Below are 24,137 nucleotides of genomic sequence, written 5' to 3' on the forward strand. Positions count from 1 at the left end.
CCAACGACCTCTGCCTTTCTTCTGTGCTTTGCGACAGGGAAAGACTCTCCGTCAAGTTTGCATTCCTTTTTGCTTCCCTTTTTGTCCTGCAGGGGAAAAAACGGCTTGTGTAGGAGGGTAGGGATTTTGGGGAAAGCGGGCGATAGGGAGGAACCGTTGGGGGAGGGAGTTTACTTGCCAGGAAGAGTGCATGTGTGCATTAGGTTGAAGGCTGGTCTGACAGTTGCGGAGGACACCGTGTACCAATGCAGGGTAGAAATGTTTATATGTCAACGATCGTAGATTATTCAATCATTGGTCGCGGTCGTGATCGTTCTGTTCTTGATAATGAATCTCCCCGAGTTTTCCCGTTCCCGCTTCACACACGGGGTTTTCTACCGAGAACTTTCCGTCCCGCTGACCGCTAGAAAGCGAACCCAACAAACACTCAGACATGCGGCACATTATGAGCTTTCGTGCCGCTTCATTTCCGTCCCGAGCGGAGTGCAGCGGGAGCGCGCGCGCGCGCTTTGGGCTGGGCGAAACGCCGCTGATGGAAATCATGTCCGTCATGCATGCTAACAAGACACGCCAACAGACGCCCCAAGCAATCAAACGCCCTGATCGACGGCGATGATGATGCAGATCGGACCCCAAAACGAACGGGAACTCCAGGGCCGGGGACCGGGTTCGTCGCTTGATTCCATCGCTTACGCCAACGAAGAAGTGAAAACGGGAATGCTACTTTCGTTGGAGCTCCTTTTGCGGCACACGCTCGTTCTCGCGTGGACGTTCTGCCCGTCTGCAGGGCTGCGCAAACGAGCAAACGACACCCCACGGTACACCGTCTATCAACGCTAGACCAGACCAGAATCTGCCACCGGAAAGGTGTTAGAACTAATGGCGTACGATAGCGCAATTGCGTCACTATCGCTGAAGTTACTTCCCACCTTCGACGACGGGAACGGGGACTAACAGCACCCGTACTCGTGGACAGGCCGTCTACCGGAAAGGAAACGGAAAGTGGTCACCGTCAATGCATTTCGCACACGCACATGTCGGTCCCTGGTTTCCCGCTTCTACCCGGCAGACCAGGGGCGGGGAAGAAATTCTAGTTCGTCGATACGAACGCCCGTGCACCGTGATACCGTTACGCAGGGTTTGGAAGCGGTCTCTGTGCCCGTGTCCCCCGAAGGAAACAGGTGTCGGCGAACCGAGGTTGAGGCGTTGATGGAATTTTTAGAAACCCGGTTGTTGAAAAACAAGTTCCCTCGGCAACCCAACTGGACAGGCCGGAGGTGAATGAAATGGTTGCTCGAGGATTCAATTCAATACACATCCTGGGAGAATCGTTATGCCAGGCGGAGATCGAAACCGTGCTATCCCACTGGTGGTGGATTACTTAACACGAGCTGCATCTATCACGCCATCGTAAACCTCAAAGCAAAATTAAGCTTAAAGGGGTTTTTTTTTATTGACCGCATTCGTAACATTATTACGTTTAAAGGGTTTACCCATCAAGAACTGACCACAGGCTCGTCCGTGTGGATGGGGAACGGTGATGATGGTATTCAAAACCGCCAACAGTTTGCAAGTTTTCCATTGGAAATGCACGCAACACCGTATGCAGCTGCTCTCTCGCTGGCTCTTATGCGCAACGACCACGACACTCACCGTCGCGGTCTCTCTTCTGGAGCTTAGAGAAGTGATTTAGAGCATGAGAGATCCAAATGCACTTGAACTTGCGCTACCCATTTGCAGCAATGATCGATAGAATGAAAAGCTATTTATTTAGGGTAAGATCAACATTCGGTTTAGTGGACTGAAGATCGTAGATCGAGCTTAAACTTCTCGCTGGCATTGTAAGTACTACAAAAAAAACACGAATAAAAACTACACTAAGCCTCGGTGCAATCGATTTCAGGATAGGAAAGATCCAAAATTAAATTTCTGAGCCCAACCCAGACCATAGTGCGATTAGCTTACGAGCGATGAGAATGACTGCCACTGAGAGAGTGAGCTCCCAGTACATTCTCCCGTGAGTGACCGCACCAGAAAATGTACGCATCGGTGTGGCCCCAACACGCTCGCGCACGGTTCGCGCATTCGAAAGCCTACCCCTGGCACAGTAACAGTAACGCTCCGTCCGTGCGTCCGTGTGAGCAGCAGCATGCACCGCTGAACCAACATTCAGTTCGGTATGGCTCGTCGACCGAAACGGTCGGCGCTCGTGCTAGCGGTCGCGTTAGTGGCGTTCTGCCAAGTGGTGCACTATCGGTGTTCGGCTAGTGGTGTCGTGCCCTCAGCGTTAGCGGCGAGCAGCAGCGGTGAAGCCGATGCCGCCGATCTGGATGCGGCGGAAAGCAACCATCGGGCGTTGCTCAATCTGCCCAAGTTCGGTGATCGGCTCGCGCCAAGAAACCGCCCGAATGTGGAGGACCTCGGTCCGGGTGCGTCGGTGTCCGGTGTTGGTAGTGGAAGACAGGCCCGCGGGCCCACAGTGTACGGGCGGGCGGCGGTCGGCCCGGTGCCGCCCGCTCACCCGCTCGCCCCGAGCGACAATGACATCAAGCGCAGTGATGTGATGATGGTGAGTGGCCGAAGTGTGAAGGGTGCGGGTGTGCGCGCCGGCTCCCAGGACCTCACCGACGAGGACGAAGTGGAGGGCGAAGAGGAGGGCGAGGAAGAGGTCGAGGCAGAGGAAGAGCAGGAAGCGAAAGGTGACGAATCCGGTGGTGACTATTTCGCGGTAGAGGCAACGCACAACCAACAGGACATCGCGCGGTCCTCCGACACCGAACAGCTCGCGCAGAATCGATTAGATACGGCGGGGACGTCGCGCGACGTTAGTGCCAGTGCGGTGGCAGTGCGCCAAGCGGAGGGTGTGGGTAGAAGTGCGGCCGGTCTCAACATTGCCGGCATTAGCAATGCGTCGTCCGCGCAGGCGCATCGGCTCGAGATGTCGACCGAGTTCTTCGTAGTGCCATCGACAGCGTCGTCTGCGGCGTCGCGTTCTACAACCGTCCGGCCGGGGGGGGTCATACTGGCGGCGCGTCATCCTTCGGCCGCCTCGAGCAGCAGCAGTGGCGGCAGTACCACGCGCCAGAACGTGACCCCACCGACGGTGGTGTCGACGACCGGGTACGCCGGTGGTCTGCGGAAAGAACCCTGGGTAGTGCCGGTGCTGGTGCTTGCCTCGCTGTCGATGCTGATGATGGCCGCGTTTGAGGTGTTCGTACTGTGCAAGGCCTGGAGGACGTCGCCTAGCCGGAGGCACCTCTTTCTCGGCCAGATGCTGCTGCTTGGCCTGTTTGCCTGCTCCGGGCTGGCCGCCGTACTTACCGTCAATCCGACCATACTGTCGTGCGCTACGATGCGCTTCGGGGCCGGTGTTGCGTTCGCGCTCGTCTTTGCCTCCCTGCTGGTCAAGTGTGTCTTTCTGATCAGCCTAAACGGTGGCGTATACCTGCCCGCACCGTACCAGGGTCTGCTGCTTCTGTTTGCCGTACTCATACAGGTGGCGGTCGGCGGCCAGTGGTTACTGACCTCGCCCCCCAGTGTCGACAATGTGCCGGTAGGGGGAGGTGGTAGCGGTGGTACTGCGGTGTCGAGCCGTTATCATCTACTGCTCACCGCCGGTGACCTGGCGGCGACGGCCAGTCCCACCATACCGCTCTGTCATACCCCGTTCGCTGAGCTACTGCTCTCCCTGATCTACATCGTGTTTCTGATCGTGTTCGTCGCCATCCTGGCAATCAAATCGCGCGGCATTCGGGACAACTACCGCGAGGCCACGTACATTGGGCTGGCGATCGGTGGCATCATCCCGATCTGGCTCGGGTGGACACTGTGCGGGTTGGCCGTGGCCGACCGGCACCGGGACGCCTGTCTTGCGTTCGGGCTCGTCGCCACCTCCTCGACCGTGTTCTTGGTGATGTTTATGCCGAAAGGGCGCCAGCTGGCCGCGATGGGTAAGGAGGGCCTGTACGTGGAGGACCGAGAGGAGCGATTCAGCTCGCTCAGCCGGGCGGGATCGGGATACTCGCCCTCGTTCTTCCATTTCAAACCGATCAAGTATGGGGTGATGGGACCGTCACCGACACTGCAGACGGCGAGCGCTAACCTGGTTGGTACTGCGGCCGCCACCGCTACTACCAAGCATCATCAAGCTGTTGCAACATTAGGCGGAGGTAAGTTTTACAGCCGGACAGCGAATATCCCAAGCCATCAGCAGCGAATCCTTTACAAAACATCCTCCCAAGTCCGCTGCTTCTGAAGGTTCCGCATGTGACAGTTTAGCTGGAGGGATCTGTGTGTTTTTGTGTATTTGTTCGAATGTGTTTGAGTGAGTGTGTTACCATTTTTGCTTTCAATCTGACCGTTGTATAGTACAGCCAGAAGGGAGTGAATCTGCTTTCTCCGAACTTTGTAGACGACTAGTGAGAGTGTTTTGTGTTATGGTGCTAGCGATCTTCAAACTTCTTCCAACACATAGTTTACATAACTTCTGTCACAACACATTAGCATGACATTTCACTCTCCATTTATCTCTCTCTCCCTCCGAGTAATTGCAAACTTGTGACGATCGTTAGTTCACACTTGATTGCTTTTCTTATGCTACATGCCTATGTTTTTCCCCGCTTCTATGTACTAAACGTGTGACCGTGTGCTGAAATATCTGCTTCACAACATTTAGATACGATCAAACACATTTCCTTACCGCCGATCTCCGGCACAAGGGGGTCCGCCCCTTGGCACGGCAAATTGCAATCAACCTTATGAGCAAATCAGCATCATTAGCGTGGGACGGTGTGGTGGTCCGGGTTACGCTCACGCCCAACCCTTTTTGAAACTTGGGAAAAAAAGCGACGAGCAGGAAAGTAAGAGTGCGCCATTCGTGCGATCGCAAGGTAGAAAGTGCATCCGCATAATGCGACGTCAGTTAATTTCTCCACCGTGCGACTTAATTAAGTCGGCAGCATCTATCTGGATGAAAGCAAAAAGGTCATGTCGTAACGGACAGCTAGCAAAGCAGAGAACCTAACGGGTTGAGTGTTTTTTTTTTAGCCAAAACGCTTTTTTTAGAACACTGTACATGAAGGTGAAATGCCCTTTGAATGCCAAACAACACAGAAGCCTTGAAATACTCATCACCAAATAATAGGAGTTGAATACAACCTGCTGCTTTCGGCTCATTATTCACCCGCAAAAGGATTAAACCCAAGGCCCCATATTTATTCCTTTTTGGGGATTCCAAATTGAGACGTGCCCGGCCCAACAATTGCTCTTGTCTTTTGCGCCGTAAATCAAATTAATTTCATATTTCCTTTCCCGCCATCATCGCGAGCTAATGGATATTTAGATGGAAAATCCTTGAAAGCTGCCAGCACTTCGCTCCAAGTCTAATCTCTACCGTCTGTTCTAGAGCCGTCCGCTCTGGTCGACACTACAAAGAATCTTAAGCGAAGGATAAAGGCTCAAAATTGCAATTAAAAGGTTTTTGGGCGGTCCTTTTTGAACAAAAGTTTCACATTCAAACCGTACGGTTGTCTGAATTGTTTCACCTCCAAATAAAAAAAAGGGAAGAAGATCCTCGCGATTGTAGCAACATATTTCGCTTCAGAAATGTATACACCACATAAGATTTTATTGGCAGCTTTGTATGCTTCCTTCGGTATAGGAAAAAAAAGATCGTGAAACGAGTTCCTGAGAGATGAAATGTTTTAAAAAAGTATGTCTCTACTTCTTCAAACGCTTTTTTTTCGTCCAACGTCCACCAAACACAGGACCGGGATTTAGTTCTCCCGCGTTCTGAAGGATGGAGGGGACGGCAAAACGCATTTACGAATGATAAAAGTGAACACCCTCCCCGAAACAGAAGGAGCTGACGGTGTGCGGTCAGCAAGGAAGTAGAACCTGCAACCAAAAACGGTTCAGAAATGAGATACAGACCGCGATCTCGCGATCGTGACCCGTCCCACCTTCTGCCAAATCCTGCCTGCTTACCCAGTCAGATAGCATTGGTGAAGGAAGTGAAGGAAGGAATGCCAAACAAAAATGATACACACCAACTAATGGGGCAAGTAGTAGTTGCCGTCTCGATGGGAGGGCGCACTTTCCCATTCGCAGCAACCGCCGGTTCGGATCGAACGTTTCGGGAACGCTGAATGAGTTAACAAATTTTTCAAATAACATAAAACTGCGAAACACAATCCCGTGAGGCGAAACGTTCGCGGAAACCGATAAGGCTGAAACGTTGGACGCGGGTTCCAACGGGTAACCAATAGGAACGGAAAAGTAAAACAACAAAAAAAACGACAGCTTGCGGCCCGAGTGAAGGATATTTTCCATGGCCGGATGATCCTCAAGCGTGATCGCGTAAAGTGGCAACGATGGGAGGATCCGTCGAAGTTGATCATTGTCTTGATGTGGCGAGGAAGAGCATGTACCGTGGTGGTTCGTAATTTTATGATGGGGTATTATCAATTCTTCGAGCGCGAAGGATCAGCGTCGTGCGTTGAATTATGACGTTAGAACGATCTTGATGATTATTTGGGATATTGTGGTGAAGGGTATACAATTGAAAGTGAAGTTACTTTACAGTTTCGAAATGAAAGTAAGAGAATCAATTTATAAAGACATTCAACAACTGCTATTCAATTCGAAAAGCTAATAATGAAATTCTGGAGCCTCAAATGAGCCTTTTTGTCCAAGTCCACGATGACCAGCTAGGCGTGACGTTGCGTAGCAGCTTTGTCACAATTTCTATAACATTTCGCAGCGTCCCAAAGCGAAACCCGCTTTCTTTCTCTCGTTCCCTTAGCATACACAATTCTGCTCTGTTAGCCCATTCATGTTTTTTTCCCTCCATCATTTGAAACGCTTTCTTCGCATACCGCCAAAGCATGTTACGCGAACCGTCCGCTCCGAAAACCGGGGGGGATTTTCGCCCCCTGGAAAGTAATCTCGCACCGGCTGGCCCTTTGGAAAAGCAACCAAAAACACGCACCAAACGGGGAGAAAGGGGAAATTAGATCACAGTTAAATCAGCTGATCACCGGAACGCTACGAAAGCCTGCAAAAGATCGGTCGTTTCGCTTGGCATCGACACCTAAATACGCTCAATGGAGGAAAGAAAATTCCACTCGATGTGTACCCACGAAACAAAAACAAAAATAGCTGGTAATCAAAATTAAATTAAGTAAAAATTTCTCTTGTACGACCAAATTTTTTTCCTTCCTGCCAATTGGTAACGAATTTTTTTTTTTTTCACGAAATGCAGATGCGCTGATAGGTTGCATTAGGTGGCAAAAGAAGAAGCCACCGCCAAGTGACAAGCAAGTTACGCGATCAAGGCACGGTACTGCATAACCTCGAAAGACGACTCGAAGACGCTTTTGGGGGAAAACAAAAGCGCCGTTAATCGAATTACCATCGGGTGTGCGAATTATATGCTTGTATGTGTGTGTGTGTGTCGCAACACACTTTTACAGGTAATTCATAATTCATAAATGTGTTTTAACGCCCAATCAAAATCAAAAATGATTGAAAAAATTCACTCTTTTGAGGTCGCATCATTTTGCCCGTGCGCTTACATCGTTCCAGTTTTGCCAATTTCGATCGATAATCCAGATCACGTCATTAGTTATTGTTAGCCAACAAATTATTTCTTCCAAAGATGTATTTTTTTATAAAAAAAATACCACAATATACAGCGTGGTTAATATAAAAATATTCTTTTAGCTAGGGACTCTTATGCTCCCAGAGTAAGTAAGGAACTCCACTGTAAAAACCAAACTTGAAAAGTGTCTTGAGCTATTCGAATAATTCTGTAAACAAAAAACTCACCCTCAGCCATCGCTATTCACCTTTTTTTTGCCATGACGTAGAACAAAAAATTAAGGCTCCTTTTTAACAATTAGCTAGGCAAACACCATGAATAGATTGACCCTAGGTTAAGCTAATAATAGGGCACTGGAAAATGATTTTCTTCTCCTTCAACCATCTCTGCCAGTTCATGTATAAAGGTAGAACACAAAAAAACACCTTAAATTAGGTCCTATACCTTGTGCAACAGCTACTCCATATCTCTTTTAAAAACACCAAAACCACTCATTAATAAACCCCCTTTGATTGGGGGTACCGTGTGAAATTGTAGCGCTTCTAGAGCGGCGGTGCGAACAGAAACAACAACAAAAAAAAGGTCCCACAACAGCTCCATTCTGAAAAAGGGTCCGCATATTACCTTTACCACATCGCAAACGCCGAAACCATCGCCATCGGATATTCCACCCAGAACGCAATCGCAATCGTACGACGGACGGGTATAATTAAATTTCGGAAATTATTGCCAACAACGCAAATTGTACATCCCGCAAGTGCGATCGCGATCGCGCATCAGCATCCAACGAGAACGATCATACCTCGTAAAATCGAATCGTGGAGGGGGAAAAAATTGTCGACCTAACCAGGCAGCAGAACGCGATGGATAACTGGTGCCACACAAAAACGGGGAAAGATCGTGCTTTAAGCTGCATTTGTGAGTCGAAAACGGAATCGATTCTGCTCCGTACGATCCCATTCTAGAAGCGCACCTGAAACGCAATGCACAAAACTGGCATTCGTTCCGTCGTAATTAATGGTGCTTAATGCGCACTCATTACGATAATTGATATTGGGTGTAATTTTGCATTGATTTTATTATCAAACGACAGTGCGAGAGCGTTCCCCGGTGTGGTTGTTTGAAATTTCTACCTCAATTTTTATATTCATTTTGTTGCATTTGTTCGCTGTGTTTCAAAGATCGAAAACGGATCATTCAATTTCTCGCTCGAAACCTGACCTTTGAATACAACATTTGTTTGCGAAACAAGCGCAACAAAAAAAGGCTAAGCTCACTACTTACTGGAACTGAGGTCATTGCCCCACCAGATCAGTGTGCGTAAGAAAAGGTGTTAAGCGGTCCGATGATGTTGCTGGGCTGATAAATTGACGCCCAAGCGTTGTTCGTGATCGGACTAACCTAGTACCCGTTTCCGGGCTTCTAAATCGGCGGGTTTTCAACCGTGCCAGCTGGTCAATTTGACACTCGATTGATTACGCGCCGTTTGATTCCCACATTAACTAATGCCCAACCAGTACGCCGCGCACGACGTTTCGGGGCTGATTGATTGGGCAACAGCTTTTGACTTTTATCAGCCTTCAATCTAGCACTAGCATACGCTTTTGCTGAACAATAGAAGAAGGAAGAAAGAATGTATTAAACCTTGCCCGGTTTATGCTGTTGCCATGCAAAGCCAACTTTGATCCCAGCAGAAAAAGAGGGGAACCCCAAGAAGAGCCTTTTTTGTTCGTTAATCTTTCTTTCTAGATTTTTATTCCTTTATTTTGCAAAAAGTGGGCACGGCAGCCACGCAGCTAACGGGACAATCACAGTGTCACCCTGGGTGGCCCCACAGTCCGACATTCAGCAGAATTTCATTCAGAATAAGCTGCCTATCGGCGGCTACCTAATTCTGGTTGCACGGCACAAGAATATGGAGAACTAATCTTGCTGGAGCCATTTTTCAGGTCACCAACAAGTGATAGCGAAATCAAACTCGCTTCGAACCACACCAGCGAAAGCAGTGGTGTCTAAGAAGGAAAAAATATAAACAACAACAAAAAAAAGCTACAAACTTCCACCACAAACCCATGGCAGTGAACTGGGAGCTTATTGCAGCGACTAGCAACAATCGGAAACATTTTCCTCCCAATAAAAGCTTGACGCTTCGCGATAGTACTGCAACCGCTCTATCAACCTGGCACTGGTTCGATGCTCGTAACATCACAACGAAACGATATGCGCAGAAATATGGCGGCGGACGGGGAACGCAAGGGGACGCTTCCACTGCTGCGGAGGTTTGTAGCGCAACAAATAACCCCGCAAGCGGTGAGCAATTAATCGTAACATAACTGGAAAACTGGAAGCGGAGAAAATTGCAGAAGAAAAGCGCGCGCGCGCGCTCATTCGCGTTCGCTCGCCAGTGCTGCTAGTACCCAGATGTACGCGAGCCCCGGTGACGCTGCACGTAACTTTTTGCTGCATAGATGGGCGATGGGGAACAAGGGAGCAGAGGGGCAAGGACGGCATGAGAGGATAATGGGGTGGTAGTTTTTTGTTATTTTTGTTTTTGCACCATTGCACGCCAAAACAATGAGATGAAATTTGTAACACCAGCCCGACCGCTGGCGGTACCGAATAAAAAAAACTTTCAAACCGAACGAGCTAAATAGCGGCGTGATAGTATGCCCATTAGCTACGATTCGAGGCACTTCGAGACGCTTTCTTCGCTAAAGATGGCAATATTCTTATTGTGGAAAAGCTAATATTTTCTATCAGCGGCCGCATGCAGCAAAAGTGTTTGAGGACTTAGATTGATTCAGTTAACAAATCCGATGCAACTTATTGGTGATATGATCACGGGAGTTAAGTGATAGATTGGAAGGATATTACGACGCTATTCTTTATCTAGCTAAATGAGTAATATTCCCTTCCAACAAAAGAACACCATAAAATCATATTAGTTACACCAAATAGTAGCTCATCAAAACAATCATATCATGAAACATGTCGTAAAAGGTTAGGAAAAATATACCTTGCCACATTTTATTACCATCTACGCATCGGTTCCGGACGCATTGTTATTAAGAAGCGCAGCAAGCAGAACGTTTAATTAGAACAAGTTTTTCATTCTCGGTGGTTTCAGCTACCAGATTATACACGTTACTGCACCTCGTTCGTTTACGCTCATTCTAGTGATGAGAGTAGCATCACACCGGTCCTCTTGTTGCCCGTTCGGCTCATAGTTAGTGCAAGTCTGCTATCAGGTCCCAGCACGTCTGCTTCGGTTTCAATTTCAAATGCGCTCCCGTGGAGTTCCAACCGTCTTCCCAGCAGCAACACTCCTACCAAGAACCTACCAGGGAACTCTCGTTATGCTAGAAAGGGCCAATAAAACTAAACCCTCTAGTAAAAAGGTGTAGTGTGGATCCAGTCTCATGTCTAACAGGAGGGAGCAAAAAAAAAGACAAGAAACCCGCTCTTGAAAAATGTGTTCACCGTACAAAACAAAAAGCATAAAACAAACGCGCGGTCCATGGGGAACGGCTACCGAAAGGTAACAAATAACAGCAAATAGAAATACACGAAGCATCCGTTTGCTGCAGCAAGGCTTGATAATAAAAGCGGCCACATTCTATCCACACCTACTCCACCGGCACCGAGCGATGAAAGGGAAATGTGCACAAAGGGTGGAGGGTGGCTAGGGGCTGAAAGGGGGGTTGATGTTGGGAAAAGAGTGCCGAGAAAATCAAGTTACCAGAACACGACCAAGTGTTGTTAATTGTTCCACTAGCATCGCCACGGTTGAAGCATCGCCAGGCGTAAGCAAACGAAAGACTTCTACGGCCAAAACACAAAAACAAGCGACGAACCTGCGATGGGTGAAGAAAGCTAGCAAACTATTTGTTTTCAACGTCGAGATAATAGCGACCGCTGGGAAAGAGATGAAACTTTGTGCAGCAGGTATACGTATACATGGGTGTCTGGGGGGGGCGCTAGTACACCGATAACGGAGCTCTAATAGCGAACGGACCACGTGTGGGCGAAATTGGTACAAATAGCGCAAAATCGAGAAAACACTCACATGAGCTAAGCTACTATCGATCACGGGCGGCGATAGCCTTTGATCCGGGCTACAATGTTGCACCAGGAGTTATTTATTGCACTGCCCGAACAGTTACATCATGGACGATGTTCAACAAGCGGGTGTGTATTTTTGGACCGAGCTTTGTAACATGGTGCATCGTGGCGTTTCTACTAATTTTTTGATTTTTTTTTGTCAAATTGAATACGTTTTTCGGCTAGAAAAAGGGGGACTTGGTCATGGGTTGCAGCTGACAACCGCAGTAATCATCTCTTGATAAGTGAAGGTGATTTACCACCGTGCGCAGCTAGCTTTAACACCTTCCCGCAACCTTGGCCTGTGTACGGTTTCCATGTTCTACCCAACGACTTAACGATGGAAGAGAAGCGTAGTCAATTTATTACACATCTTCCCAATCCGCTTGTCATCGGAACCGTTCCAAACACGGACAAAACCAAACCCCTTACCATACTCACCTGCTTGACAGATTCCAGGTCAATTAATTCAGATATTCTGTCTAAGTAGGCGATTATCGCCCTGCAACACAGGCACAACCTAGGGCAGTGCAGTAGATAAGCAAACGGGCCTTTGGTTCGCGATCTGTCTGCCCACCTTCCCAGCTTGCCCTTAAATGGTACCGAAATCTGCGACAGAGAACACGCAAGCAAATGTCCCTTCGCCAGGAAAGAACATTCCTGTCGATAGCGACAGCGCTGATACACACATATGTGTGTGTGTGTGTGTGTGTGAGTACGTGCGCGCCCATTGGGAATGTTGTCGAGAATGTTTTGCGCTGCCCGCGAACTTCCGATAACGATGCCCGTGCGAGACAAGCATTCCGATTCGCATCCTCTCCTCTCCCATTGGCATCGATCGCATTGGTTTTGGTTCGCATCGGGCGACACATAAATATCGATGTGTGGTACATGCATACGAGGGCAAAAGCAAGGAAGGATGGTGCGCGGCAAGGGTTGAATGAGAGCGTGCCCTTGGGTTTTTGGTATGGTACGGACGATAAGACAGGGTTCGCTTGTTGGGATAGACAATATTTTTTTCGATTGATTTTTTTTTCAGTTGACAATTAAAGTAGTGTTCAGTTAATGATTATTGATGTACTGAACTGAAAAAACATATGATCAGAAAAAAATAAATACTCACAACGAAAGAATTAAAATTCTATCGCTTTTGTGTAACTTTTTCTGCATAAAAAAAATATTCAAAAATACATCTACCATCGAGACAAATATTCAAGGAATAAAATGGGAAAAAAACTCTCCAGCAAACCCTGCAAATGTTTTTATTGTTCATCTTTATTCACCCCACCGTTAACCTGCATGTTACGATCAGATAGTGCGCTTCATACACTTCACTGGGGATGAGTTTGGTCTGGCACGACGGGATGATCAGAAACCATTCCGTACAACATCGGAGCCGATGGGAGACTCTTTTTTTCTCTCCATCTTTGGTTTTGTTGCCCATGAAGACGATTCTTCCACCATCTTTGCTCTTGCCCGTTCCTTCCAGTATATGGTACGAACGAAGTCCCTGACAACCGCCATCGATACGAAAACCCCATATCGGAATGAAAGAATAATACGCGCTTCAAATAAGCACATGCGAAAATAAAACACAGTCGTGCATGTGCAATAAAAACGAACTACTACTACTGCCGATGACGATCATACACGGGCCCTTTGGGTGTTCCTACAGGGGAACGTCCCCGTCTGTTGTCCCTTGTCTCCTATTTTACGCCTCATTATCCCGTACGGCGACGGAAAGAGCGAGCGGGCAACGCAGCAATGAGCAGAAAACACTCACTGGAAACTATTTCTTCCAGCCCGATCCAGTGACACCGTGTGCGACACAATATTTAATTTATTTAATTTGCTTCACCAAAACGAGGCATGCATATGAAATCGCGTAGCAAAAGGCACAGAGAACAGAACCGCACACGAAACGGTGGAATGAAAATGGAAAAACTATCCCGCGGGCTGAAGACGTACGTAGGGATGATCGAGTAGAAGGGCTGTCCAACAGGGAGCGTGGAGTGGAGAGGGAGTAAATACAACTGATTTAGCGCTGATTGTGAGAAAACGAATAAATAATTGTGTATACACACAATTGATTTGCGCGAACTTTTGCGCATTCTCGGCAAATGAGCAACCGGCCTTCCCGATAGGGGAAGAGGCAGCAAACAGCGAAACCCCTTACCCCATTTGCCCGAGCAACCGAAGCGTCCTGAAACTTTGCCTCGCTCGGTTTCATTTATGCGCAAAAGCCGTGTATGCGCAGACACTCTGTTTTATTGCACTCCGGCCGATCAGCCGATGTCTTTTCGTTTTCTTACAAACGAACCCAAACACATCATCTAGGGGTGTCATCCCAGTGGGAGGGGTGAGCAGGAGACGATGATGGTGGCAAGGGGTTGCTTCCTTTTGCCGCGCGTAATCTTCATCTTGCCCGATCCGCTAAGGTGGGATTTTCCTCGCGGGCACGAAACATAATCAATTTCGATTCCGGGAGGATGAGATTCAAAGGTGTTAGCAAAAACCCGACTTTAGTTTCGCGGGAAAGTGACTGCTGACATAAAAGGGAAAAGGAATTAAAACGAGACGCTTTTGCAGTGAATGAAACGATCACTTTTTTTTTGGGGAGGACTTGTTGCAGAGAAGTGGTAAAAAAATACGGAAAAGAAGTGCAATAAAAAATTTAATTTCAAAAATATAAGTAGAAAGGATTTATCATTGAGTTTAAATTAACACACCAAATGGAATCGAAGTCGGCGTTGGAAAAATAAGTAGTACGAATGATGTTCAACACAATAGCACAAGCCACATAAGCTGTAGGCAGCGTATATCCTTTGCGCCATCTGCATAAAAGACTCTACTGCTTTACATCAGTAGCCGCAGCTTGATTGCCGAGCCTGCAATCTTTACCTTGAATAGAATAAAATCTCCTTCCACCACGCACTCCGGCCGGTGCATCTCACCCCCTGCAACGTTAAACGCAACGCACAGGTGTATTCATTAACTTGAATGCCGCACAGAAATGGTTGCATGTCCGAACCGTAGCTAACGATGCTTACAATCCAATCACCCTGATGCGCAATGCCCATAATGGTGGAACCATATTTAAGATCAATATTTTCTACCGTAGCTCCCGTACCCGTCCCACGTATTGTTCCGTAGGGCGCGGGCGCGCGTATTCGGTGTGCAACATTCGCCTCCCATTCTCATTCGCACCTTCGGTGAAAAGTTCCGCGCCGGCTCGCTTTTTCGCGCGACGAGAATGAAAACATCCAACCGGACCGGACCAGAACAAGGTCCCCCCCCCACACACCCGTATGCATGTGTGTTTGACCATGTCCATGTGGCTCATTTATGCTGCTCTAGCACGACATGTGGCATGTACATGCCGTGTACGCCGCAAATGAAAATGTTCGCGATCACCAATTGCGATCATATTTTCTCCACTTCCTTTCGCGCCTCTGCTACCCGTAATCCCCCCCTCCAGCGACGGAAGGGCTGCAGCGCACCGATTGGATATTGCTGTAACCAGAATGTTGTACGAGCTGGAAATCGATCCTTTGCGAGTTCGGCCTTCCGTTTCTGTTCTGCTCATAAATCGACACAATTAACTCCGTACTCTACCGCTCGGTGGCTGGCTGCGCGCAGGGTAGACAAACAATAACCAAACAACATCCCGTCGGTACACAGCTTCATCGCCTGTTCGGTTAGCCTGTTCCATTCCATTGGCGTGGAGGCGATTTTAATTAGCGATCAATTTTGATTATTGTTTCCACTGCAAGAATGGCCTCAATCTGGGCGCATTCATTTGCTCCCGGTACCGGAACGTTCTAGGAACTACCGCGCGCGGGGGTTGGCTGGCGATTGCTTCGAACCGCAGCAAAACTGACCCAGAAACTCGTGTGGCAGCACCGCAAACAGTGCAATAATTCTAACCAAAACCAGCACACTGGCCGGCGCCTTCCGAATCCACTGCCCGGCGATCGAGGCCGATCAAGATTGATCGTGCGCAGCGCACCGAACAGACCTGACTTCCCGTATGAGGTTCGTAATAATTTAAATAGCCTCTCCCAGTTGCGCAAAACGCTTCGGCACCGGATGTACCGTTGCGTTGGTTTCGGTTTTGTGTCGATTTGTAGGCCACGGCGCATCGGCCGTGGCAAACGATTGCAGATTGCGCCATTTGCGACCACGTCCATGATTGATGAGGTTACGCAAACGCGCTATCTCGCCCGAGAGCCTCGCTTCCGCGCGATGACGGTGAGCGAACGCAGGGCCCGGGCCAGACTCTCATGCAAAAATGGCAGTCAGCGGGTGTGCTCCAGTAACAAGGCAACCCAAAACCGCAAACAATGATTACGGATATTAGCTGCCCGTATCAGCGGAGGGCTCGGCATATTCCTCCGGCCACTGATCGGGAACGATCAGCTGGAATTGAAAGCAGTGGCCGAGCCAGACACGGTTGCCCCCTTTGGGAACTGTAGTTTTTGCTTCCCTCCAATGAGCGCATCCGATAGTGATCCCAAAGGCAAAGCGGCCATAAAAACAGTTACAAACGGAACAGTTAGGAACCGATGTGATGAAGAAATTATTGGTTGGCAGCGTGGCTGGTTTTGCAGCACCGGCGAGATGCGAACTGATCGGTGCGCTGCCCGGCCCTGCACACGGCGGAAGCTCCCGATGCTTAACGACAATTGACCGTTGGATCTGCTGCAGGACTAGACATGTGGACAGTGGAAACTAGACACCAACCTTCTGGTCCTTCTAGTCAATTAATTTATTCGTTGCGTTGCTACAATGGTCGTACTGCAGACGAGATCTGGCCCACGGTAGTGGAGCGGAATGACTACCGTAACAGGTTTCAGGCACGCGGGATGCAAAACCCATCCGAATGTCTTTCGATGACAATGTTTACCATTTTCCACCGCCCAGCGCAACGTAACTGTTTTTCTGACCGGCAACACACAGCCTGTTCGCTTCATGTAAATTAATTAATAAATATTAAAGTTATTAGTTCCTCGGCGCTGGTGCTTCCTTCGTATGACCAGGCAATGGCTGGCGTCGAAGCCCATCGCGATGGCTTCAAATTTATGCCCCAGTTTCAGATAGTATTTTATACCGCAAAATGGTGCTCCCGCTGGATGCGTTGAACCTGTCGAAGCACTTGATCATGAAGACCGGTCGGTGGGTATATCATGGTGATCTTGTTATAGCGCCTTCCGTAATGAGTCGTCCTGAAACCATTGCGCCACTATTGCCCCCACCAAAGGGTAACTCTCTTTTTCACTTTCGCAAAAGGCCACACAATCCCAACAATCAATCGTACAATTTTCCACTTATTGTACAACCCGACGATAAGCGATCTTCGCCATCATTTGCTCGACCTCGTCCGGTTTGTCGGCGGTGCAGGTAAACGACCCGAATGACTACGAACAGAGAATACCCGACAACTAGATCCAATCGGTTCTGAACAATCGCTACCCCTGTAACACGGGTTTCGCTTTTTCCGTTCGCCGGATTGGTTTTTTTTCCACCGCACCGTAGCAAAAGAACGCAAACATTTCACACCTGTTTGCACACCGCAAGCCCAAGCCGACAGACAGGTGTGGATCAGCTAACCCGATCCCGGAGTGTCCGGGCCGGTGGGCGGACAGTGGCCAAAGGTGAGAAAGCGTACGTGGAAGCTCCCTGATCCCCGCCGCAGCTTTGAAGTTGGTGGAGAGTTGCCGATCGAAGAATTCGAAGCAAAAATCCGTTTTCGCTTCGATTTCACTTGCCCGCGAGGCGGCAAATTCTTAATCAAGCGCGAAGGTGTCGGAAAGTGAATGGACGAACGTGCGCTCCCGGTGAAGATGCCGTTCTCGGTGCGGCACGAAGCTTGAAGGGGGTAGGTTCCGGTGAGCAGCTTAGGGGCTCAGGATCAGAGGGGGCGGTTTTTATGTGCGAGAAGAATAGCACCACGGGAAGTGGATTTTTGGACCATTGTACCGGGACGGTTAACGAGATCGTGGCATAACCTGGGATTGTCTTCATCCCACAAACCAAGGCTCCTTGCCGAAGTCACTCCCTGCGTTCCTGGATGTCTTCCAAACGGGTCCTCCATTGCTTCTCTTTTTTGTGCGTGTGTGTATGTGTGTTTGTCATTCAACATTCAAGGTGCCGAATTCGGTGGATCATTCAGGCAACTTCTTTGTGCAGAGATCGCGTCACGTTGAGCTACCGCGTGCTGCGCCTGTTCACGTTTTTTCGTCTCGTAGTTTTATTGAATGCTTAGAACTTTATACCGCCGCGGTCAAAGCGGAAAGTATCCCGAGAGGAGCGAGTGGTCATGATTTCGGCACTGGACACGGTTAGCTCCAGCACAATGCCCACCGGGAGCAGTGATGTGTATCATTCGATGCGGTTAATTAAGGGTCTAAGTGAAATACACCGGCTACCGAATTTCTTGCGGATGACCTTCAATGCTTTGGACGCTCCGAGTCTCGGATGGGCGACGAGAATCATTATTTCCCAGACACTCCCCAGCAGTGCTTCCTCGTGAAGAACTCACCTGCAGAACTTGAACTTCCCCTTTCCAGCGGATGGCCTTAAATCGGTAGAATCGGACCATATGTCTAAATTCTCACTACATCACACAACTGGTAGCGAAATTGGTTCATGTACGAGCCGAAATTGTGCCGCAGTGAAACCACCGGCAGGAATGTGGTGCAAGCCGGTTTCTGAAAAGCTGCCACCCCTCCCATCTGGCCCCCTCATCCATACCCTCTTTCGCACGCTTTGCTCCTATCAATAGCAGATTTTGTTCCTATTCTTGGCCACCATTTTCCAATTCTGAGGTTCGGTGGATTGAGGGAGATTAATTGAAATTTATCGTTTTCGATCAATCAACCACAAACCGTGGAACCTAGGCCAAAGGGGGGGGGGGGGGGGAGTACGTGCGTTTGAAACCGGTTCGATTGCTTTGCACATGTGCTTGTCCACTCTACAGCAACACCCGATCGTATCCTGCATTCCACACATCATCACACAAAAGCAGTCAGCTCGGCTGAAGTTTCTCCGCCAAAACCGGATCACTGCTCCAAAATGACCACGCGGCCCCAGGTTTGGCTCCCGAAGGAATGCAATCCGCTAGCGCACCCGCAACGAAGATGAATTTCCTTTTCGACAACAATTTGTTAATAATAAATCAAAACGCAAATCGGCCGTGCCCCGGGGAGAAGGGGCACCGGGTGGCTGGTACTAGCAAAACAAAAAAAACCCACAGCTGCAGCACATTTAGTATTGAAATTTATTTCAATAAACTATTCAAACGAGCACGAGCGCCAACTCGGGCAACCGGCCACAACTCCCCCTCCCCCCCCCCCCTCCTCCCCCTTAGCCAGTAAGTTCTTGTCCGTTCTGAATGTGGAGTTTAAGTCTGCAAGCGCGTTGGAGCTTATTTTTCATTCTCATGCTGCAACACTAGCGCCCCACGGGCGCAACGGGCATAAATAAACAATTGTTCTTCGATTGGCATAATTTACCATCCGATAGCGAAAAACCAGGCAAATGGGAGGGCAGGAAAACCGTTGGCATTGAATTGTAAATCGCTCGCGGGAGCACGAGCACTAGTTGGAGCTATTTTTAGGCAGATGCATCTACCCGGCGGATGGAGGCGAGTGTGTGGAAACTGGTCGTGGCGGTGCGGGACCCCCCCGGGCCGATCGGGCAAGGCGGTCGTACGATTTGCACCTTCCAACCCCGCAGCAATGACTGTCAGATTGATCGGAGCTGTTTGACAGCAGTTTGTCACTTTGGGACCATCCCTTCGCAGTCACGATTCCGCACTCATTCCACACGGGGTGGAGATCCACAGTCAAATGAATCATAAAGTTTGACCGTACACCGGGCAGAACACCCGGTGGAAGCGATACTACACCACAACCGGCAGAACTCTCCAGCACCGGCACTAGACAAACCAATCGATCGATCAGCTAGCTGCAAGATTTGCCCGAACGACGGGAAGCAATAAATATTTAATAGGATCAATTTATTGCACCGTGGTACGGGGTTCCCACCGAACCGCCCGTTTGGGGTGCCCCGGTCTGTCGCACAACCCATTTCTGTCCGGCCTGGCCAGTGTTCTGCCGGCAATGTTTGCAGAACAATCGCAAGATTTATCGAGCGCGCACACGGCAAAACGGTCCGTAGCGTAACGGCTGGGATGGGAAATAAAACATGATCGCTTCAGGAGCGGATCCGGTAGCTGGTAACTGGTTCATTAAACCACCGATGGGACGGCCAGAAACGTTGGAGCGATGGCTGTTTTTTTTTTTGCTAGGACAACGCAAACGCATGGACGAAGTTGTGCCAGCGCACCCGGGCAATAATCGCCAGTCAATTTCGCTGTTAATAATTACTCTTTTAATTAGTGTCTCCCGCCCGTGGTCACCTGCGCGATCTCCATTTCACTCTGTCGCTCGATTACGTACCTTCGGGTGGGGTGCAAAACTGAGCGTTATTCATTACCAATTAATGTTAATGGCTGGCCGCGAACGTAGTGTGGTAATTATTTAAATCAGACGACAAACCGATGCGTTCATAATCGGTTTGAACCCGCGGACTGTGGGGGGATAGGAATCCGTTTGATGCCGCCCAGTACCGCCCAGTGGTTGGTGTCGCGGAGCTATCTTGCTTGTTGGTTTATTTTGCGCGAATGCCATGTCGGAATCCTAACGGCTTCTCGGTCGGCATTCTAAGCTTGCTTGCTGTGCTGGGAAAGTACACGACACGACCGTACACACCGCATCTCTGAGCAGTCCTGTGAAGACCAGGTGCACTTCCGGACAGGTTGTTGGTTTTCCGACAAATCAGCTCATGTACGGACATCATTGGCGGGTACTCCAAATTTCTATAGCTAAACAATATTTTGTTTCACGGGTTGAAAAGGTCACCACGGTACTAATTTGCCTGATAATGTAATTATCACTTGGCAAGCCATTCTGGCACTCTATGAGACCCGGCTTTTCACACGATCCTTATCAATTAAAATCCAATCATTGCCAATTACAACGCCCCTTACGTTTTATGTTTCGACGTGCAGTTTCATTCCTCCCATCGAAGCAGGACATTTTACCCCCCCTTAGCGGCAACAAGCCGCTGCCGGTTGCGGTGATTGATCGCAAAATAATGACAACTGTTTGCGCTAAAAATAAAACACTCTCCCTTATCACGAGACGGCTTATCGCCGATCGCCACACTCATCAATCATGCAGCAGGATGCCCGCCAGGCACACGGGATCTGTCCGTCGGGATCTGCTCCCGATCTGCGCAGCGCACCGACGAACCGACGTGCCCATGAATAAATGCAGCGAGCAGTGGTGCTGCATTCTAAATGGGGTGTGCGCACGATCGCACGTCAATCAAAATTCGAGCAAAAGCGAAAACCAAGGAAACCAAGGGGGGGAGGACTTCTTCCCATCGCTAGCTTGTGTCCACCGGAGGTATCACGCTTCGGAGACGATCACCAGTTCTAATCTTCGCCCGCGTTCTATTTGACGTCTTCCGAACTCGCCGGACAAGAATCAAATTGCATTCTTTCGAGGTGCTGCACGGTTCTGAAGGACTCGCAATGAACCTCCTGACGAACTTCACGCGCACAATGCGCCTCGTTGTCTTGGAGTATCACTTGTCAGTAGGAGGGCCCCTTTTTTGCTCCAAAAGGAACGATCGGTGTGCGATCGCGAAATCGAGCCCGGACTGCACCGCACTTTGCCGTACAAAAGCAGAAACAAAACCAAAACAACAGCAACAAAAACCGACGACCACGACGACAATGCGAACGATGCTCACTAAAGACGCAACCAATGAAGATTGATTTGACTGATATGAAGTCAACTTGCGGCAACTTGGGACGACGCAGTGCATGCTGCCGCGGATGCCTACGAATGGAATGTACCATCCCGTCTGATCTCGTCGCTCTTTGTCGGTGCTCCGTTTTTTTTTTTGTGTGCAGATATCCAACCACTTGTCGACAATGACCATAAGGGCGATGATGCACCTCCAGCAAAACCCGCCGAACCCGGCTACGGAATCAATAACGTCTTCGTCTTGATCGGTCCCGCCCCGGACGGTTATGAGTGGTACGTGCTGGCAGCAGTCTCCACCGCCTCCTCCGACCGACCGAAGATGCACGATGCCCCGTCGGGATTTTAATCCCTCCCGTCGGTGCACCGTATCGTTCGATCAACACCGCATAATGATCGCTTTTGCTTTTGCGCATCGCTTTAAGAAACGATCACTCACGTACGCCTCATTTGGTCACCGTTGGGGCAGGAATGCACAACACCTGCATCCGCAGCACTGGCGAAGGTGTCAAGAGTGGAGTTCAAGGATGATGAAACTAATTCTCTCCTCCACCCATCTTGTGCGTGTGTGTGCTGCAAGATATCGATCGCGATCAGCGACGGGTACCGACGACCTTCAGACCTTCGGAAGACAATTTCATTACTTTTAATTGCCCATTCCAGCGTCGTAAATGTAAACGATTAATAAAAAGTGAGCATCGGTTCGAGCAGGGAGCGTGAAGATCTGCAAGATGCAGGTACCTGGCAAGGTGTTGCTATAAGCAGCGCAATTAGCATACCGTCCGTTCGCGCAGAACGGGAACGCCGTGGTGGACGTGTACGCTTGCCCTAAATTTGGAACACGAGCGACAGATTTCGCTAACCTCAATCCAACCTACTCGAAGCTCAGCCATTGCTCAGTCCTGGGAATGTCGGTCACATAATCCGCACACAAACCCCGTGATGTAACGCGAGCCTGCGCACCTAAAGCAAACCACAGCCACAGAGACCTCGAAAAAAGGAAAACAAGTTTATCCCGCGTGCTGGTCGTGTATGTTGCGGTCGCGATTACCGCCGCGCAATGGACGAAACTTACAAACTTGCCGTTGGTGACGGAGAAAAGAAAAACCGGCTAGGGCAGCCGTACCGGTGGATGCTGGACAGGCTGCAAAAATTACAGTTGCTTATCCTAAATTCCGACCACTTCACCCTCGCACCGTCGCTGGACCATGGGCATGGCTGGGGTGACGTGGTGGCGAATTTTGCTTTCGGTAGAATTGCCTGTCCGTTTCGCCTGCCAACGGCAATCAAAATCCCCTTCCCAAACAAAAGGGCCACAACAATGACTAGGAGGGCAATAAATTTATACTCGCCGCCACACTGAGACACGTCCGTCCGCCCAGCTGTTTGTCGTCTGTTATCCCGCCATATCCCTCCACACTCCCCCCGAAAGCTCACACATTGTATCAAAATTGGGCGTCTCGAACATGCTCACACCGAGGGTGTGTTTTTTTTGGAGCTTAACACTCGCGCAGAGCAGCGGCTTGTGACATAAATAATTCATACTCACAGGCAGGCTTTTGACCCATTTTTTCACGCCAGTTCGTCTTGGACAATCTTGCATCTTGCGGGAGGACGTCCTATAACGCCCTGGCCCCAGAAATGGGTATGTTCGTGTACACACTTCGGGTGACAATGTGTAACCCTTCCTACGCATAGAATGGTCGAAAGGTGTTAAATTGCCTTTCAATAATACACCCATCTAGGAGGCTGATTGGGTTTGACGGATCTCAAATTATCCCGAAATCGAAAGAAAGTGCTGTCAACTGTGTGGAACAAATCGGTCAGCAACGGTAACGCCTGCGTCGGAAATTGGTTAGCAAAGGCCTAATGGAGGCTCGTACGTTGTGGATACGGCTACAACGCCAACCATCACCAACACAGCACCGTTAAGCTTTCAACCGATCGCGGAAAGATTCGAAATCCACCCGCCGAGCCATTAACACCGCACAGAGCGTTACCGTTGCGTACCGTGTACGTGATGCGATCTGTAACGCCAGAACCAGAACTGTTCTTACCACTGACCCATATAAGCTACGTTAGATAGAAATCACCCAAAACAGCCGTTGAGCGGTGCGTACAGAACTAGAACACCGGAACGTAATGTACGGACGCCAGTTTTCCGCGGAGTCCAAATGCGCTCGGGTGGAAATAAAAAGCACACACTTCTTGGGTATGTTAGAAACCGTTCCGAGCAATTAATGCCTCCATGTCAACGCCTGTGTGACGCCCGATGGGTGGCTGAGAATGTTTGGGAAAGTGAGAACTTTTTTCACGCGAGGAACCTCCGGACAATTCGGCCTCCCAGAGATGTCTCCCAAACCTCCCATCCTCAATTAGGGACCGATTGTCGTGGTAAGATTTTTGTTTTGTTGTTTTAGCTACGGACCGTGTGATATTAGACACGTGCATTAGGCTACCCGGTGGCAACACACACTACCCGGGGTAGGTATTCTACACCTAACTGTTCTGTCTCGGAATCGAAAGGCGATTGCAAAGGGGAGGCCGCGCAATGGGCGAAAGCGCAATCAATGGTTGAATGTTTTCGACCACCCGCCGGT

The 24,137-nt window shown here is 49.3% G+C and overlaps 1 protein-coding gene across 1 annotated transcript in view; it reads left to right on the forward strand.

Moving 5' to 3' along the window:
* Window positions 1-2,179: 2,179 nt before the first annotated feature.
* LOC128706752 (uncharacterized) overlaps window positions 2,180-24,137 on the forward strand; it is a 38,528-nt gene continuing 16,570 nt past the window's right edge. Inside the window, exon 1 of the mRNA XM_053801694.1 lies at window positions 2,180-4,169. Within this exon, the coding sequence (XP_053657669.1) occupies window positions 2,180-4,169 (1,990 nt within the window). The remainder of the gene's footprint in view (window positions 4,170-24,137) is intronic.

This window comes from Anopheles marshallii, chromosome 2 (genome assembly GCF_943734725.1).
Source record: "Anopheles marshallii chromosome 2, idAnoMarsDA_429_01, whole genome shotgun sequence".
NCBI classification, from domain to species: Eukaryota; Metazoa; Arthropoda; class Insecta; order Diptera; family Culicidae; genus Anopheles; species Anopheles marshallii.